The sequence below is a fragment of the Trachinotus anak genome, unplaced genomic scaffold (genome assembly GCF_046630095.1).
Source record: "Trachinotus anak isolate AG129_WGS33_773 ecotype Australia unplaced genomic scaffold, CSIRO_AGI_Tana_v1 ptg000007l, whole genome shotgun sequence".
Classification (NCBI taxonomy): Eukaryota; Metazoa; Chordata; class Actinopteri; order Carangiformes; family Carangidae; genus Trachinotus; species Trachinotus anak.
The window spans coordinates 22,161,204-22,179,435 of NW_027273858.1; the positions used below are offsets into that span (position 1 = coordinate 22,161,204).

The following is an 18,232-nucleotide window of genomic DNA, read 5'->3' on the forward strand; positions in this document are numbered from 1 at the left end:
CATTCTGAGTTGTTGAGTGTAGTTTGATGGGCAAAATGCAAAGTGTTGCAGACATTCATGTCATGATCTCTTAAGACTTAAGCCCAAAATCTCACATTCACAATCTCATCGCATTCAGTTAAGGTCTGCTGACTGTTATATAGTGTATGATTCAGCTCATTGTCAATGTCCGTATATCTTAGTTTAAGAAATCTATGTAAAAAACCAAGTATATGGCTGCACCGTGTCACACACTACTTGTATCCTGCAGACCTGCCTACGTTTACACATTGTGTAGTAGGTAAACATTTTGACATCAAAGTAAAGTTATCGCTGTAAACTACGCAAAAAGTTGTTTAATATGCTTTTGCACAGAAGTCTCTACCCTGTTGAGCAAGAGAAGAAGAGGAGTTCGACCAATCATAGCGCTGGGTTCAGTCCCCCAAACGTCAACGGGCATAACTCATAGATGTATTATAAGACCTTATAATTATAAGGTCTTATAATACATCCATGGGATAACTGTCAAACGTCAGTCACATCAACGCACTGTTGGACGTAACAGAAACAGGTGGAACAGCTCCTCTCTCCGTGTGTACGGCTCCTCAGAGGACGGTGCTTTAACCCAACAGCCAAGGTGAACGGGCTGAGGAGGACGTGGACAGCTTGTGAGCTGAGTGCAGGTGACACGGACCTGTTAAACCTTTCAAAATATTTGATAGCAAACAAAGTTCCAAAACTTGAGCTGAGTGTATCTGCTCCCAGCAAGTCAAAAACCAGGACCTCAGCCACCTCTGAACAGACGTCGCATTGTTCCCACGTGGTTACAAACAGCTGACTATTCCCCAATACAGACGTGTCCTTTCATTAGAGTTCTTCTGGAGACTATATGATTGTACTGTTTTCCTCATAGCTGATTCATATGCTGAATAACTTGATGGTATGTTGGTGAGTAGGGAAATAACTGCGTTCTAAGCAAAGTGGTGTGGACAAATATAGTATTTCAATACAGCAGAGTTCCCAATGAAGCTGCTTTCATTTGCATATTTTTCTATTTCAGAATCAGAATCAGAATCAGAATCAGTTTTATTGCCAAGTATGTTTTCACATACAAGGAATTTTTTCTGGTGATTGGTGCAATTGATCAGCAACAGTGGGGCTCTCTAGCCTTGTTGATGAGGCTAATAGCAGATGGGAAGAAGCTATTTTTGTGGCGAGAGGTTTTGGTCCTGAAGGACCGCAGCCTCCTGCCAGAGGGGAGTGTCTCAAAGAGTTTGTGTCCAGGGTGGGAGGAGTCAGCTACAATCTTCCCTGCACGCCTCAGAGCCCTTGAGGCGTACAGGTCCTGGTGGGACGGAAGATTGCAGCCAATCACCTTCTCAGCAGAGTGGATGATACGCTGCAGTCTATTATTGTCCCTCTCCGTGGCAGCAGCGTACCAGATGGTGATGGAGGAGGTGAGGATGGACTCGATGATGGAGGTGTAGAAGTTCACCATCATAGTCCTTGGCAGGTTGAACTTCTTCAATTGCCTCAGGAAATACATCCTCTGCTGAGCTTTTTTGATGAGGGAGCTGATGTTTAGCTCCCATTTGAGATCCTGTGTGATGGTGGTACCCAAGAAGCGAAAATGCTCCACGGTAGCCACGGGGGAGTCACACAGGGTGATGGGGGTGGGTGGGGCTGGGCTCTTCCTGAAGTCCACTATCATTTCCACTGTCTTCAGAGCGTTTAGCTCTAGGTTGTTCTGCCTGCACCAGGTCACCAGACGCTCAGTCTCCCACCTGTAGGCAGACTCATCGCCATCAGAGATGAGTCCAATGAGAGTGGTGTCGTCTGCAAACTTCAGGAGCTTGACAGACTGATGGCTGGAGGTGCAGGTGTTGGTGTACAGGGAGAAGAGCAGAGGAGAAAGAACGCAGCCTTGTGGGGATCCAGTGCTGATGGTCTGGGAGTCAGACACGTGCTTTCCTAGCTTCACGTGCTGCCTCCTGTCAGACAGGAAGTCGGTGATCCACCTGCAGGTGGAGTCAGGCACGCTCAGCTGGGAGAGCTTGTCCTGCAGCAGAGCCGGGATGATGGTGTTGAAGGCAGAGCTGAAGTCCACAAACAGGATCCTGGCATAGGTCCCTGAGGAGTCCAGGTGCTGGAGGATGAAGTGGAGAGCCATGTTGACGGCGTCGTCTACAGACCTGTTGGCTCTGTAGGCGAACTGCAGGGGGTCCAGGAGTGGGTCAGTGATGGATTTGAGGTGGGACAGGACAAGACGCTCAAATGATTTCATGACCACAGAGGTCAGGGCAATGGGTCTATAGTCATTTAGTCCTGTGGGCCTTGGTTTTTTGGGGACAGGGATGATGGTGGAGGATTTGAAGCAGGCTGGCACGTGGCAGGTCTCCAGTGAGGTGTTGAAGATGTCCGTGAACACTGGAGACAACTGATCAGCACAGTGCTTCAGGGATGATGGAGAGACAGAGTCAGGACCGGCTGCTTTGCGGGGGTTCTGCTTCTTAAAAAGCCTGTTGACATCTCTCTCCAGGATAGAGAGAGACGTTCCTTTGGTAGGGGAGGAGGGGGGTTCTGATGTGGCTCTGATGTGGAGGTTAGTGTCAGGCTTGTCCCACTGTCTTTCAAAGCGGCAGTAGAACTCATTCAGATCGTTGGCCAGACGGAAGTCATTAATGGAGTGGGGGGGTTTAGGTTTGTAGTTAGTGATCTGTCTGAGCCCTTTCCAGACAGAAGCAGAGTCATTGGCTGAGAACTGGAGCTGAAGTTTCTCAGAGTACAGTCGTTTAGCTTCTCTCACCGCTTTGCTAAACCTGTACTTGGACTCTTTAAACTTGTCCCTGTCCCCACTCCTGAAAGCTTCCTCCTTTTGCCTCCTGAGCTGACTGAGCTTAGCTGTGAACCAGGGTTTGTCATTGTTATAACTCACCCTGGTGCGTGATGGGATACAGCAGTCCTCACAGAAGCTGATGTATGACGTCACAGCCTCTGTGAACTCATCCAGACTGTTGGAAGCAGTCCTGAACACCTCCCAGTCAGTGCAGTCCAAACATGCCGCAGATCCTCTATGGCTTCACTGCACCACTGCTTTGATGTCCTCGCAACAGGTTTACACAGTTTTAGTTTCTGCCTGTATGTGGGAATCAGGTGGACCATGACATGGTCAGAGTGGCCCAGTGCAGCCCGGGGGACGGCGTGATAAGCACCACTGATTGTGGTGTAACAGTGGTCCAGAGTGTTCCCCTCTCTGGTCGGGCAGTTAACAAACTGTCTGTATTTGGGCAGTTCATGACTGAGGTCACCTTTGTTAAAGTCACCAAGGACAATAACTACGGAGTCCGGGTTGGTCTGCTCCACACACAGTATCTGGTCGGCGAGCGCCCGCTGTGCCTCCTGCACGTTGGCCTGTGGTGGGATGTAAACACCGACCAGGATGATTGAGGTGAACTCACGGGGGGAGTAGAAGGGTCTGCAGTTTATGATGAAAGTCTCCAGGTCAGGAGAACAGTGCTGCAGGATCACTGTCACGTCTTTGCACCAGCCACTGTTAGCATAAAAGCAGATTCCTCCACCTTTGGTTTTGCCGGACAGCTCTGTGTCGCGATCCGCTCTGAAGAGTTGGAAGCCGGCCAGCTCCAGCGCAGAGTCCGGAATCGATCCACACAGCCACGTCTCCGTGAAGCACAGGACGGAAGATGAGGAAAAGTCTCTGTTCTTCTGCACCAGTAGCTGAAGTTCATCCAGTTTGTTGGGCAGTGAACGCACGTTGGAGAGAAAGATACCTGGGAGAGGTGTGCGGAGTGCGCGCCGGCGGAGACGCGCAAGCGCACCGGCACGTTTTCCTCTCCTCCGGCGTTTCACTGTGAGAGCAACGGTCAGTGCACCTCTGACCAAAATGTCCAATAATCCCGCAGATGAGTCGAGAAAAGTAGGAAAAAAATCCACTGGAGTTGTTTCTCTGATGTTAATGAGCTCTTCTCTGGTGAAAGAGCTCCGGAAACCAAAGCAGAAAACTGGATTTATAAAGAAAATAAGGCAAAAAAATGCGCACCAAAACACCGAGGCAGCCATCCGCGGCGCCATGGCAACAGAATTTTTTTCTGAATTTCTGTTGTTAACCAGCAGCTGCTCTGCACTGCTACAATCTTGACTTTAACTATGACGTTGTCTGATGAAGTCACTAAACAGGTTAATTAAAGAGTTGTACAGTGCAGTCAGCATAGACAGGGTGTCTGCAGAAGGAAAGCCTGACAGGGCAATATGACCGCTCTCTTCTACTGAAAATTCTGAAAGTTTGCTTAAAAAGACGCTATATTTGTTGCTAGTTGCTTTTTTAAAAAACAGATGGTAAAGGGAAAGTCAGGAAATGTACTGATGAAGGTGCAACATTGCTTGTTTGCGGCAAATCATTTTGAAAGAGCAACGACCAACTCCAACACTCAGCAGCTCATTAGCTGAACATTTGCGTTTACAAAGCTCGCCGGCTGTTGTGTCCCAGCCAAAAACTTGGAGACATCATCAGCTGAAACTGAAGCAGAAGTTTCCCAAAAACGTTATAAATAATGACGAAAGATGTCTCAGCCAGACCACCTCAGTTTCAAAGAAAGGGAGAAGGTAGTCACTATGTCTTTTAAACTGGACCATCCCTTTAAATTCTCTGTCGACCTGGTGGAGAACCTTGACATCCAGTAATACTACCCATTAGAAAAGTAGCTTGGAAACATTCTGCTAATTTAAGAGAAAGAATATATCACAGCTAATATTACTGGTGCTTGTGTTTATTGCTTTAACAAGACAGGATAGGCAGGGTACAGTAATTCAGCATTCCACTTCCATAAAACTGGGGGACGTCTGAGAGACAGATTAAACAGTTAAAAAAAAAGGAATGGTCGGAATTGCAATAGCAGAAGCCAGAGGATGGTGTTTTTTAGTCCATAGCTCCAAAAAAAAAAAGCTCCTACAAATCCCATAATGCAGCTCAATAGTTTTGTTATACATGCCTACCTGGTAAACGCTCACGTCTTTAAAAACTCCACATATGCAGACTTTTTAAAAGATAAATCAGTCTCCAAAGCTGAGTGATAACCCCAGTGACATCACTGTGACATCATCAGGGTTATTAGACTTTAGAAAACTCTCCCAGAACCACAGACGACATGATTATACTGCGGTTCACACTAGTTGAACAAGACTAACCATGATCAGTAACGTGGTCTTCATGTGTGAAATTGGTTTAGTCTCTGTTTAACTTCTCTCAGCCACAAGAGAGAAGGCAGCCCTTGTGAAATATGTTAATATTTGTTCTGTTGAAAATTATCTCCTGCATCTGTCATTTGCTTCTTGTATACAGTGGCGGACTACAGTTCTTCAGAAAGCAATCTCTGTTGTTGTTTCCTGTGCCATTCAGAGTGTAATGGAAGAACACAGTCAGTTTCAAAACACTGGATAGTAAAATGTGTTTTCACTGGTGACTTTCTATTAGCGGACACTAATGTTAACAATGAAACACCGTAAGAGATGCAGAATCATCTCTATCTGTTATTTGTTATGGTTAAAAGGTCAGCAGAAGCTAAAAGCAGCCAAATACAGCAGGCTCTCTCAGGTAATCGATCACTCAGCCACATTAGCTAAATTATTTACCTTCCACTTCTGCACGCTACAAGAGGTGTTTTAAAAATCAGTGGCAATAAAAAGTACAATTAAAAACTTTGTTTGAAGTTTGTTCCTTTTTGTTTTTCTTAAGATCATTTTTTTTTTGGCATTTTATTGGCTTTATTGGCTGCTAGTAGAGAGGTAACACAGGGAGAGAGAGGAAGTTAAACTAGGGCATCACTGCACATGTCTTCACATTTTAATTTCATGTTCTGGTTTAAATAAGTGGTCCATTAATAAGTTAGTCAACAGACACAAAATTAATTGTAAGCCATTTTGATAATCGATTACTCACTGATGGCCTTCCTACATCATGAAATGACATTCATCATCCCCAGAGGTTGAATCCTGCAGTCTTTGGTGATCCATTGATGTTCCATCCAGCTCAAGTATAAGTACTCTATGTGATTTTGAGTGAAATATATTGACAACTACCTCAGTTGTTTATTATTTTGGTTTATGACCAAATATTTGCCAAACTTTTCATGAATAATAGCATGCTAACACACTAAACTGTATCGTGGAGATCATTACCTGCTAAATATCAGTATTTTAACATTGTCATTGTGAAAATACTGACATTAAAGGTCTCATATTTTTATCTTTCCCCGTGCTTTAATTTAAGTGTTAATATCCATAAGAAGATATTTGTGGTTTTAAGTACCAAAATCTAAAAGTACTTTTACTTCTGGCTTCTCTCTGGAGCTCTAGCAATGACAGGCTTCGAGCCTCTCTTCTGATTGGCTGACTGTTTTCTGAGTGATTAAATAAAGATATAGCAGAATTCAGGTAAACAATCAGAGAAACCAAATCCTGCAAGGTTGGATGGTGGGTCCACTTGGGCTGCATTTGGGGCGTGGCTGAGAGCGGTGACTGCTTTGTTGTGACATCACAAAGTTCCAGAAGTCCTGACGGCTGGTTTTAAGGCTCAGTTTCTGAATACAGGCTGTGTGCATTTCTCTGTGGACTGAGGCTTTGATACTTTCACAGTATTAATATAGAACCTAGACCTGCTTTATAATCAAAAAAGATGTCGACATATCACATTAATCAATGTGGGACTTTTAACATTTAGTTCAAAGTGCTAGCAGCCAAATAGGGCAAGTAGCATGGCATCTGTTCACATTTGAGCAGCACCTTCATTACTGTGCAGAAGAGCTAACAACATGGAATGGACCAAAGATTGTACATTCAATTCATACTTAGCATTAGCTCTTTCCAGACACAGGGTGGTGATATTGGAAGCTACTGTAGCTTCCAAAATACACACATTATAATTTGCAAGTCTGTTTTCATAGCAAGTGAAAGAGATGATTGACACTACTATGATCTGTGTAAAGTAGGGTGGTATCTTTAAAAGGTCTCTATCCTGGCTTTCTCCTTTGAGCTTGATCTTATACAACAGTTCTCCAAGTGTGTAAATACAGTATCCAGTGATCTGTGTGCCTGAAATACAATACCTTGTTTTTTAAGCAGCTCTCACCTATTCATTTCTTTCCCTCTCTGCCCCCATATCGATTATCCCCCAGGAGAAATGGACGGGGAGGTGGAGGAGCTGGTCGGGGAGAGAGGCGGCCAGGCCAGCCCAGGCTGCAGACCCAGGTCTCCATGGACCGGGACCTCAGGGGGGAGTCCAGGGAACGCAGGGAAAGCCGGCGACTGACAAAGGGACGCTCTCTGGAGCATGATCCTGTGGGAGGTGGTGTTGGAGTAAGAAGGACAGAAGAGGGGGGCTACCGCCACATGGACCACAATGGTGCTGCCTCTTGCCAACCAGGGCTGGTCCCTCCTGGAGGCCGAGGACACCCTGTGCCCATGCAGGGTCGTGGCATGGGCGTAGCAGGGGAGCTCAGAGATGGGGTTCGGCCTGGTCAGAGGACGGTGGGTGGGGTTGGTGGGCCGCATGAACACACCCTAGCTCAGCAAGTCCCTGCTCCTGAACTGAGAGAGCCCTCCGGTTCAGGACCTGGCTCAGCCCCTGGCCAGGGACCTGTAGTGAGGCGGACCAAACGGGAGAAGGCCGAGAGCATGCTGCGCAACGATTCGCTAAGCTCTGACCAGTCGGAATCTCTGCGTCCGCCACCGCCAAGGCCCTACAAGTCGAAACGAGGGCTGGGGGCCGGAGGGAAGAGACAAACCAGCGTCAGCAGTTCGGAGGAGGAAGGAGGGACCACGCCTGAATACAGCAGCTGTGAAGACGCTGAGATCGAAAGTGTCAGCGAGAAAGGTGAGAGGCAGGATCAGTCATCACTTCCCTTTCATGAAAAAACTTGATGATTTTCAGTGAGGGTTCACTTTGGTTTGATTTCTGACATTTATCAGTTCATTTGTTTATTGATTCATCACATGAGACATCATCTGACAAGGAAATGATCTGTCTCATCACTGCTGTATGGCAGTTTTTTATTACTGCCAAGAAGGTATTTTAACTACACATCAGCACTAAAAATCTATAACAACTTATATCTCTCATTTCACATGTTCAAATGACATCACATGTGATGCACATCTCCTGTACTTGGCCTAAAGATTTGTCATAGGTCCGTCACACTCCACCTGTCTTTTGAGGCATCTATAAGATGTTTCTAATTTCCCTTTCCATACTACATACCAATTATATACAGTACGTTCTATATGCACTATTGTAATTGTTGCAAAAAAAATCTGTTTACCTTACAATTCGTGCTGTCAGGTAATTCATAAATTGGTGACTTTATTCAATTCATTTTCACAAAGAGAAAGCAAAATGTTTTCCTTTGTAGCCATTACATACATGTGTCTGTATAAATATCTGTATCTATATAAACATGCAGTGCATTGTGGGATGGTAGTGTCCAGCAAAGCACATTCATAAATCAGGCAGGCAGCTTTTAGTCTGCATACTGACGTTTTGAGTTCACTTTATGCTTTTATTTTTCAAGTGTGAATACACAACAGAGACAAAATATGGTTTTATATGAACATGGAACTGGGACAGATATACATTTATAGAACACTCTTCTTTCAGGAGGAAGTAGATGACCTATAGAGAGATCTGTTGGTTTTATGTGGAAACATTCTGCATGCACCTCCTCCTGATGAGCCACCAAACACTGAAACATATCATCACTGTCGCTGCCTGCTGATCAGTTTCACTATACAACCACCTGCAAGTGTAGGCAACTTGTAAAGAGGTGGCAGAAAATACAGTGGTTATAACACTGCAAAGTAGGCAGCCATAAATATACACAGCAGGGTGCTTATTATTTTGTTATTATTTTAGATCTTTGGTAATATCTCAAACTGACAGAAATAAAGGAACTTCCATACAATCAGCAAAACAAAGACTCAAACAGCTGCAACAAGTTTAATGTATGGTTCAGAGTGACCCCTGGGGGACATTGTATGTTAGCTGTTGCCTTGATTTAATTATTTTATTTTATCACAATCCTCAAGGCACCCAGAGTCACAGTGTCTCCTACAGCCGCAGTGTTCTGTGTAAATCAGCCTGACGTGGTCGGCAGGATGAAGGATAAACACATGCATCTCACTAACACAGAATTTACAAAGCTCTTCAACCAGGACTATGTGCAGTAATAGTACTGATTTAAGGAAATAATGATATAATACAAATGATGTTACACACTTATGCTGTTTAATTACTGCTCTGTAGGAGGCATGAGGCATTGCATTTTCAGTGTGTGTGTGTTTGAACACGCCCACTTGAACACACTGTGGAGAGAGCTCTTTAGTCTCAGTGTGCCATCTTCATTCAGACTTTGTGGAGACACGTCTCTGCTTAACTCTGTGTGTGTTCAGTGGACAGGACAGGTAAGGCGTCTCTCATACAAACTGACTGCATGCTCCACTTATTTTATCCTCCTCAGAATATATACTGGAGTGTAGTGTCACACACTTGAAAACATGAGCATCTTACCTACTTTCTAACTGCAGCGTTTGATATTTGTCATCTTGCTGTGTGTGTAGGAACATCAAACCTGCAAACATTTTCTAACTTCTGTGCATGCAGTGGGCCGTGGCTGGCGGTCTGACTGTCAAAATGAGCAGCTGTACCAGTGTGCATATTAACTAGTGTGTGTGAGCCCGTGTGTGTATCTTTGTGTCATATTGTATTGTTTTCAGCTTGGCCTCCGAGGGGGACAGTTCCACTCTGTGCATACATGTGTGGTTCGTGTTTGTGTGTCTGTAACCGGGCAGTTTGACCCTGACTGATCCCTGTTTTGACCCTGTGTGGCCTTACACAGACAACTATGTCCCTGAGCCTGAGAACACACTGCTGTTTACACTCTAACCTTGTCATGTCCAAGCTGGGTTAAGTCACTTTACTGTTAACAGTTCCAAGGCCCTCGGGCTCACTGCCATGTATTCAAGGAATATTCTGCCACTCTTTTTTTCTAGAGTTGGTAGCAGCTTGTAATTGTTGTGGGTTTGCTGCAATGCTACACACTAAGAAATGTTGCAGTTACACCAGAAAGGCCTCATGGCTGGATCTGGGCATTGTCACCAAGGAGATGAGATATGTCATCTGTGAAAGTATTTATCATAATATTGTCATAGAGTTTAAATGTTTTCCTTTCCAAGTAACAAGGTCATAAAGAAAAACTCATACAACTCCTGAATTTTTTTGAGCATTAGTTGAGTGAACAGTTCCCCCCCGTGTCCTTAAAACCTTGGAAAGACCTGCCCTGCGATGATGACGTCACTGTCACAAGTCCCCAGAGCTTAGTTTTGTCATTTATGGAATAGGAACTTCAGTCTGGGACAAGGACAGTTTGAAAAAACTTGATATCATGTTTTCAGTATTTTATTGCTTGGAAGGTTATTGCAAAATGTGCTTAAAATGACACTGAGGTCAGTTGTTTTTGAATCTTGAGATGCTGAAATACTCCTCTGGTCACAGTTAGCATTAACCATGCTAACTGTAGCTTTTTTTAGCCACACCAGTGTCTGGCTTTAGGAGCGAGATTGTCAGACGGTCGGTCTGTCCACCGCTTTGATCCAGTTATTATTGAGAGGCAGAGTGAAGAATGTAGTTCACTTCCACCTTAAATAATAATAATAAGTTTATTTATATAGCACCTTTTAAAAACTTTTTACACAGTGCTTTGACAGCAAGGCAAAGACAGCAGCAACAATATAACAGAGAGCCAGACAGTACGGCCGAACAAAAGCAGGACAGAAATGAGGTAAAATTAGAGAAAAAGGACAAGACAACATACTTCAATATACTTTTAACACTAACTATGCTACTAACTGAAAACTTTTGAGGTGACTTGACTCGTGATGGTATGATAGCAAAGTTAAGTAAATTCTATTAAAATCAATCCACGCTAAAATGAGGATAAACTATTTTTGTGACAATAAATGTAAGAGTTTATTGTCCACTGTCTCAGGTTCATAGTTGTCTCTTCTCTCCCTCTTCTTTATATTTCCTGCGACATGACAGTTCATGTTTTTTTTTTTACAGTTAAATAATACAGCCTAATAATAATGACAGTATTTTAAAAAACACAGTGTATCTGACTGTGGCCCCGCTCACGCTACGTTATGGCTTCACTGTCACTGGATGCTGACACTGATAAACTGCGGTGCGTTCGGTGTGAAAGAGGCTGCGTGCAGCACCAGCCTGGACCCAGACCAGAGGCTGTGACATCAATCAAGTGGAGGTTTAGTATGAGAGTGTCCTGTCGAGCCAGGTTTTAAACACGCCGTTGTGGCAGCGAGATGCTGCTTCCTTTTTTAGCTTGAGACTGGGGCCAGGTCAGCTCCAAGATGTGGTTGTTGGCAGCCGAGACGCATCCAGGCATGTAAATCATTGTACGATCAGTGCACACACACACACACACACACACACACACACACACACACACACACACACTCACTCAAATATGCAGTCAGTCACAGTACAGTAGATCCTATTATGACCCATATATGCAAGTATCCTCGTACACACAAACACACAGTACAAATCCATCCTCTGATAGGATGGAAGTAAGAAAACAAAACAACAGATAAAGTACACACATGTACACTTTGACATACAACTTTCACTTTCTGCCTCCTTATCTCAGTTTTTCAGCCTTTTCTGGCCCACAAACTTTTAAATTTCCCCCAAATTCTCCAGGAATTGCGAAATATATCACAATTGTTTTTCAAAATAGATTCTCTAGTTTGTTGTAGAAATCCAGCTCTAGATAGATTTGTCAAAGTCTGTGGTTTTTGTAACTGTTGGTATTTAGAGGTATTTTATCACACGAGTAAACAAAAGCTGGCATCTCATGTCAAGCCAGTAACTGCAGATGTTGGTGGTTGAAACAACAGCTGTCAGTAGCAACTTACACATTAGCTCAGTAAGTTGGCTAAACACTGAAACCTGCAGCTGACATTTTCATGCTTCCAGCACGCTTGTTTTAAAGCCATGATCTTGCAAAATGGTCTGAAATATGTACAGGATGGCCTCCTTCATTTGACTAAGGCTGTAGCTCCAGGATAAAGTGATGATTCATGCAGAAGACATGACAATATGGGAGCAGTGTTGCTGTTATATTGTTGTGTGGAGCTAGTTTGTTCTAGAAATAAAAGTGTGATAAAGAAAAAGTCAGAACAGACTTTTAACTGTTCAAGAGAAAAGACTGCGAGGATGAATATTAACCCCCATGGTTGGCAAACACAACACTTTCTCGGAGTAGTTCACGGTGGCTTGTCTGGGGTTACTAGAAAGTAAATGTCCCCATATCCATTAAAGCAGCTGATGTAACCTTAAAGTCCGGTTCAAAGTCCAAGCTTTTAATGTTACTTGTAACGAAATGTTGTTTCTTGTGGACTGTTTGGACTGTTTACCCCTGAAGCCTGTGAGCGTCCTCACAGCTCGAGGGAAGAAGCTTTTGTGCAGCCTCGCAGAGGAGGTCTTGATACTCCGCTACCCGGCCAGATGGTAAGGGGCTGTATTGGCTCTGGCTGTGGTGGGTGGAGTTCTTCACAATGCTAAGGGCCTTGTGGGTGCACTGTGGATGGGGGGAGAGGCACTGATGGTGATGATCCTCTTCACTGTGCTGACTGTTCACTGTAAGGTCAGAGACCTTGCAGTTCCCATACCAAACAATGATGCAGGTGGTCAGGAGGCTCTCAGTGGTGCCTCTGTAGATGGTGGTGAGGACGGGTGGAGGGAGGCTCATCTTCTTCAGCTGACGTAGGCAGTAGGGATGCTGCTGTGCTTTCTAGTATCTGCACTCCCCAGATCTTTGTGCTGCTGACCCTCTCCACAGTGGTGCCATTGATGGTCAGTGGTGTGTTGACAATAGCCTCCTTGATTAGGGACAGGTTGATGCTCATACACCTTGCTCTAAGTAGGGCCACCTCTCTTTGTAAGCTGTTTGGTAATTGTTGCTGACGAGTGCTAAAACTGTGGTGTCATCAGCAAACTTAATCATACAGTTGGAGCTGACAGATACAGTGTAGTCGTATGTCAGCAGCATGAACAGTTGTGGGCTGAGTAAAGAGCCCCGGGAGTGCTGGTACTCAGTGTGGTGGTGCTGGAGGTGTAGCTGCTGATCTGGAATCACTATGGTCTAGCAGTGGGGAAGTCCAGGACCTAGTTGCAGAGGGAAGTGTTAAGGCCTATCTGCCTCAGCTTCATAATCAGGTGTTGTGGGATGATTGTGTTGAAGGCAGAGCCAAAATCATTAATAGCATCCTGACATGAGCCTTTGGAATGCTTCGTAAACAGGGACCAGTGTATGTTTTTCTATTGTTGCAAACTTGACATTTTTAAATTTGCATGATTGAAGTTACTAGCAATGATTAAAAATCTGTTGTGGTGCAATGTTTGTTGATAACTGATGCAGCTGTCCAGCAGGTAGACAGCTATAATTACAACAGCAGTGAGCAGTGTTTGGACACAACCACAGCATTCATTTACCATTCCTTGTTGATATAAACACACAGTACTACACATATTGCTACTTGTCTTACCGGGCAGTGATGATTCCTTTTCAACAAGTTAGCCTGTCCAACTCAATGGCCCTGTCCAGAATGTTGCTGTGCAGCCATATTTCAGTGAAAACATACATGCAGCAGTACATACCGTCTTGCTGGGTCCATATAAAGTCCAGCTTATTGTACAGTGAATATACATTAGCCAACAAGATAGACAGGAGAGCAGGTCTAGAGGAATTAGCTGTTAGCCTAGCCCAGATGCCTCCATGAGTGTTGTGCCTCCAAGCCCTCTCACACAACTTTTGGCAATTCCTATTCTAGAGCATGACCTAGTTTGAGGGCATTGTGGCTAGCAAAGTGTAGCAGGCCTAGACTCCACAACCTGTACAAAACCTCTAGAGTTGGGTAGTATGTACTTGCTCAGCCATCTCCAGAAGATCCTGGCAGCTGTACCTGAGTTTTTGTCTGTTTGGCTGGACCGACCATGGGCCAGATGAAAGTTATACCTCTGGTCAGTTGGCTGAGTGTTGGACTTTTCCCATTGGCTGTTGCACTTTCAAAATTATTTGCTAATTAATCAGCCAGGGGTGCTTGTGTGGAGGCCACTGCTTGTGTTTGTGCCACCATGGTAAGGCAAAGGAAGCTTCTGGGAATGGTGGTTTTTAGAACCTTTAACCCCATGAACTAACTTGATTACTAGTAACTTGGTTACTACTGTAGCAAGTGAGCTATTTAGTTGGATGTGCTTAAATTATGCAGCTGTTGCTTGAGTAGACAATTGCTGTCAAACCTACTTCAATGTGTCAGTTGGTTGAATCTCATGCAACCCTATCTTCTAACCGGTGACCCCACATGGTGTCCTGGCCCCCTGGTGAGTTTGTTCTTTCAGGTCCTTGTACGTGAAGAAACACAAGAACACACACTTGCCCATGTGGCCCACCCACTACACAGAATTATGTTCACGCTTGAGTTATGAAACTGAGAACTCAGTTGTCTGTCGTCAGAGCGTTTGCTTTAAGATTACATAATGTCACTATAAGTTGTCACAACTCATTAACCTCATTGCCTCCTGCCTCCTAGGAACGCTTGGCTCTGTTTTACTCTGTGTCATAACAGTGTCGTTGAAGTTCCGCACACATTTCAACACCGCCCCCCGGCCCATTTGTACAGAGGAGGCTGTGTTTTTGGACTGAAGCAGGAGATGAGGCTGAACCATTGATAATATTTTGTCAGATTATCTAAAATATCCTGCAGGACATGAGGACGAGACAGTTGACACTGAAAGAAATCAATGTGTTTGCACACATGCAGCTCACTGTAGCCTTATCATTACTACAATGATTGATTTGAAATGAAACTATGCCCTTTACCAAATCACAGGAACTTATTTAGAGATATATAGCAAAACGATTCTTACTCAAAATCCACTTGTATCATACTTCATCAATGAATGGAGCTCACTTGTCAAAGATGGATCTGTAGCACTTATATACTGTACAGCTTTTAGGTTTTAGCAGGCTCCATTCATTGATGAGGTCTGTATGTTTGAAAGCCCTTGAATATTTTAGTAAGTGGTAGGGCTGAACGATATCATAAAAATCATATTGCGATTATTTTGACAGATATTGCAATTGTGATCTGAGTCACGATTATAGTGGGAATGATAATTTATGCATTGTAGGCATCTCTGTAGCATCATAATGCTTCATTTGTGGTCTGTTGTGACGCATTTTAGCTTTATCAAAAAATTGCAGCTTGGATATTGCACTTGGCCTTATCGCGATTCCTATAATATTTCAACTGTGCAGCCTGAGTAAGTAGACCTTGAGTTGGGATTGTTTTTGACAGAATATTTCCAAACTCAATAATGAACTGTCTTGCTTATTTACAAATTAGTAAAAAATAAATTGAAAATAAATTAGTAAAAAATAGATTCCCAATGACTAGTTGTAATGTGTTAGCACGGATTTGGGTTAGATTTTATGTCATTTTTAGATGTCACATGCACTGAATACTCACCTGTCTTTAAATGTAAGCACTCACTAAAGTACAGTACATGCTAAAGCAGGAAACAAATTGTGAGATGGGCTGATGATAGGCAAAACACTTTAAATGTAATAAAAAATAAATAAATTGAAAAAATGTTCATAAAATATTAAAGTATAAATTATTTTAAATTGTTAAAATGAAAGTATTGAAAATAAATGAAATATTAATACAGAAGTTATTTGAAGAGAGAATCAGTCAAATGTAATATTTAAATGACACATTTAATGACTTGTTTTTATAGAATTTTGTGTTATTACTACTCTTTGATTTTGTTTATTACTTTAAAAGGATCAAAGTCTGTATTTATTTATATATGAGATTTTTGGTTTCATTGTTGAATGTCATACTTCACAATAACCATCAGCATGAGGTCATCATTTACCCAAGTTTTTTTTTTTTAATCTAGCCTTGCATCACTGCATTACCCCTGGAGTAATTCCACAACATCTAATCTGTAAAATATCTGGGAGGGATTTAAAACATTTCTGAAGGCTTAACTGTCCTTTGGTATCATCGCTACCTCGGCGGACTACTTTGAGCCTGAGTGCTGCCACTGCGGTGATAAATTTCTAATTCTAGCCCAGGCCTGAATATTCAATAAACTTAACCCTCTTCACTGTAAACAAATACCTTCTGAAGAGCCCCCAAATTTGGCTGAGCTGTGTATAGGAGGACTCAGGCTGGTATGTGCTGTGTATACAGTTTCTGCTGTATGCACGGTTTGTGTGTGTGTGTGTGTGTGTGTGTGTGTGTGTGTGTGTGTGTGTGTTTTTGCCACAGTGTCTGAGCCGATCTCTTTTCTCTTGCAGGTGACTGGGAGTGCTACCCTCATGACCCCACTGTGTGGCATGTAAGTCACTATTTAATGTTTTTCATGTTTTTACCTTTTCAAATCAGCATGAAAGGAAATAATATGACTGTATGTATGACTGCATTTGATGTTGTCAGTTTATATTTGCTGTGCCTCCTGTACTTTTCTTGCATCTTTTGTTGATGAGATTTGTCTTTCTGCTGTTTTGTATTTTATTAAAAAGAATCCATTAATGTAAAAAACATGACTTCTCATGTGCCAGACACCTTCCCCCAGGAAAAAACCTACCAGACCCTGGGTGTTTACACCAGCGAATCTAAAGGCTTTTACAAAATTAATGTTAAGTGGCTGTTGTTGTTAAATCAATCCATGGGCAAACTTTAGCTAATTTATTCCTCTGAAAATGCTGCAGGCTGTAGCAACTTTCAATGCTGTGTGTTCCAGCTGTAATCAGATGAAGGGAGAATGCATCATATAGGTGGTGGCAAAACTTAAGCTAATGTATTGTAAGTATGGTTATGGTAATTGTTGGTAAGGTAATCCTGTGTGATCAATGAATTCAGGTGTAAATGCACTAATGATGCTTTAAATTGCTCGACAACCACAATAGCTCTTGAAATCAAATATGCATTTAGCCACATTATTAACAAACACTGTGCATCATCGACCAATGTGCATATTTGATAACTGTATGCAAACTTTTACATGCTGTCCAACAAGAACGCTTACATGATTTGAGCAGATATAAACTTACTGTCAAAGACACTCAGTGTTCAGGTCGATGGGAAACAGTCTAGACTTAGTAAGGTTTACAGCAGCCAAAACATTATCAAAATAATAAATACTATAACACAGTATACTGTTAATATTTCTCCTTGTATTACTTAGCTTCCCTTTGAAAACATGTGCAAAAGCAAGCAGAGCAAGTTGTGTATATTTGTGTGTGCGTCTTTCAAGTGTCAGTGTGTGCATCTGCACATATCTGTCCCCTGTTGCAGCATCCTGTAACCTGGCAGCCATCCAAGGAGGGAGACCATCAAATTGGACGAATCACTCTCAGCAAGAGGAGCGCTGCAATGCCTAAAGAAGCTGGGGCTCTGCTGGGGTTAAAGGTCAGAGTGGGGCTGAAAAACACAACCAACACAACACACACATAGTGTGATATTATTATGTCACAAACATTATTCAGTCACTGTTGTCTACCCATGATATGATGGTTATGACCCTAAGCTTTCTCTTTCTCCTCTCTCTCTCTCTCTCTCTCTCTCTCCTCTCTCTCTCTCTTTCTCTGTCTCTCCTAGGTGGTGGGAGGGAGAGTAACAGAGTCAGGGAGATTAGGTGCCTTCATCACTAAAGTCAAGAAGGGCAGTCTGGCTGACGTGGTGGGACATCTTAGAGCAGGTAAACCTTCAGAGCAGCCACACCACACTATTTACAGGAAAACCCATAATAACTTAAATGAGAGGCCTTTAAAAGTGTCTTAAAAACTGTTATTAAAGCTCTTACTTTTCACCATGCAATGGCAGGTTTTTTTCTGATGCATGATTTTTTTAACTCTTAGATCAAGTGGGGTACGGTTATCCTCTTGCATCTGCTTCAATCAACAAAACTGAGTAATTTTCTGCTCTGAGTTTTATTCCTGGTGGCTTTATGGTGTCATGTCTATAATGGCTTCTTTTAGTTTTTATATTATTTATATTAACAGTGGTCTTACATAAAAAGTACTCTAAGTGTAAAGCTGGCAATATTACGTTATATGTTTCTTATTGTTAACAAACCACATGAAATAACCAAACCAAT

At 43.0% G+C, this 18,232-nt stretch overlaps 1 protein-coding gene across 10 annotated transcripts in view; it reads left to right on the forward strand.

Moving 5' to 3' along the window:
* Positions 1-18,232, forward strand: part of rims1a (regulating synaptic membrane exocytosis 1a) — a 111,075-nt gene that overhangs the window by 54,965 nt on the left and 37,878 nt on the right. For all 10 annotated transcript variants that reach the window (XM_071481452.1, XM_071481457.1, XM_071481459.1 and 7 more), the window contains 4 exons: positions 7,167-7,864; positions 16,431-16,471; positions 17,431-17,544; positions 17,734-17,833. In XM_071481452.1, the coding sequence (XP_071337553.1) occupies positions 7,167-7,864; positions 16,431-16,471; positions 17,431-17,544; positions 17,734-17,833 (953 nt within the window). The remainder of the gene's footprint in view (positions 1-7,166; positions 7,865-16,430; positions 16,472-17,430; positions 17,545-17,733; positions 17,834-18,232) is intronic.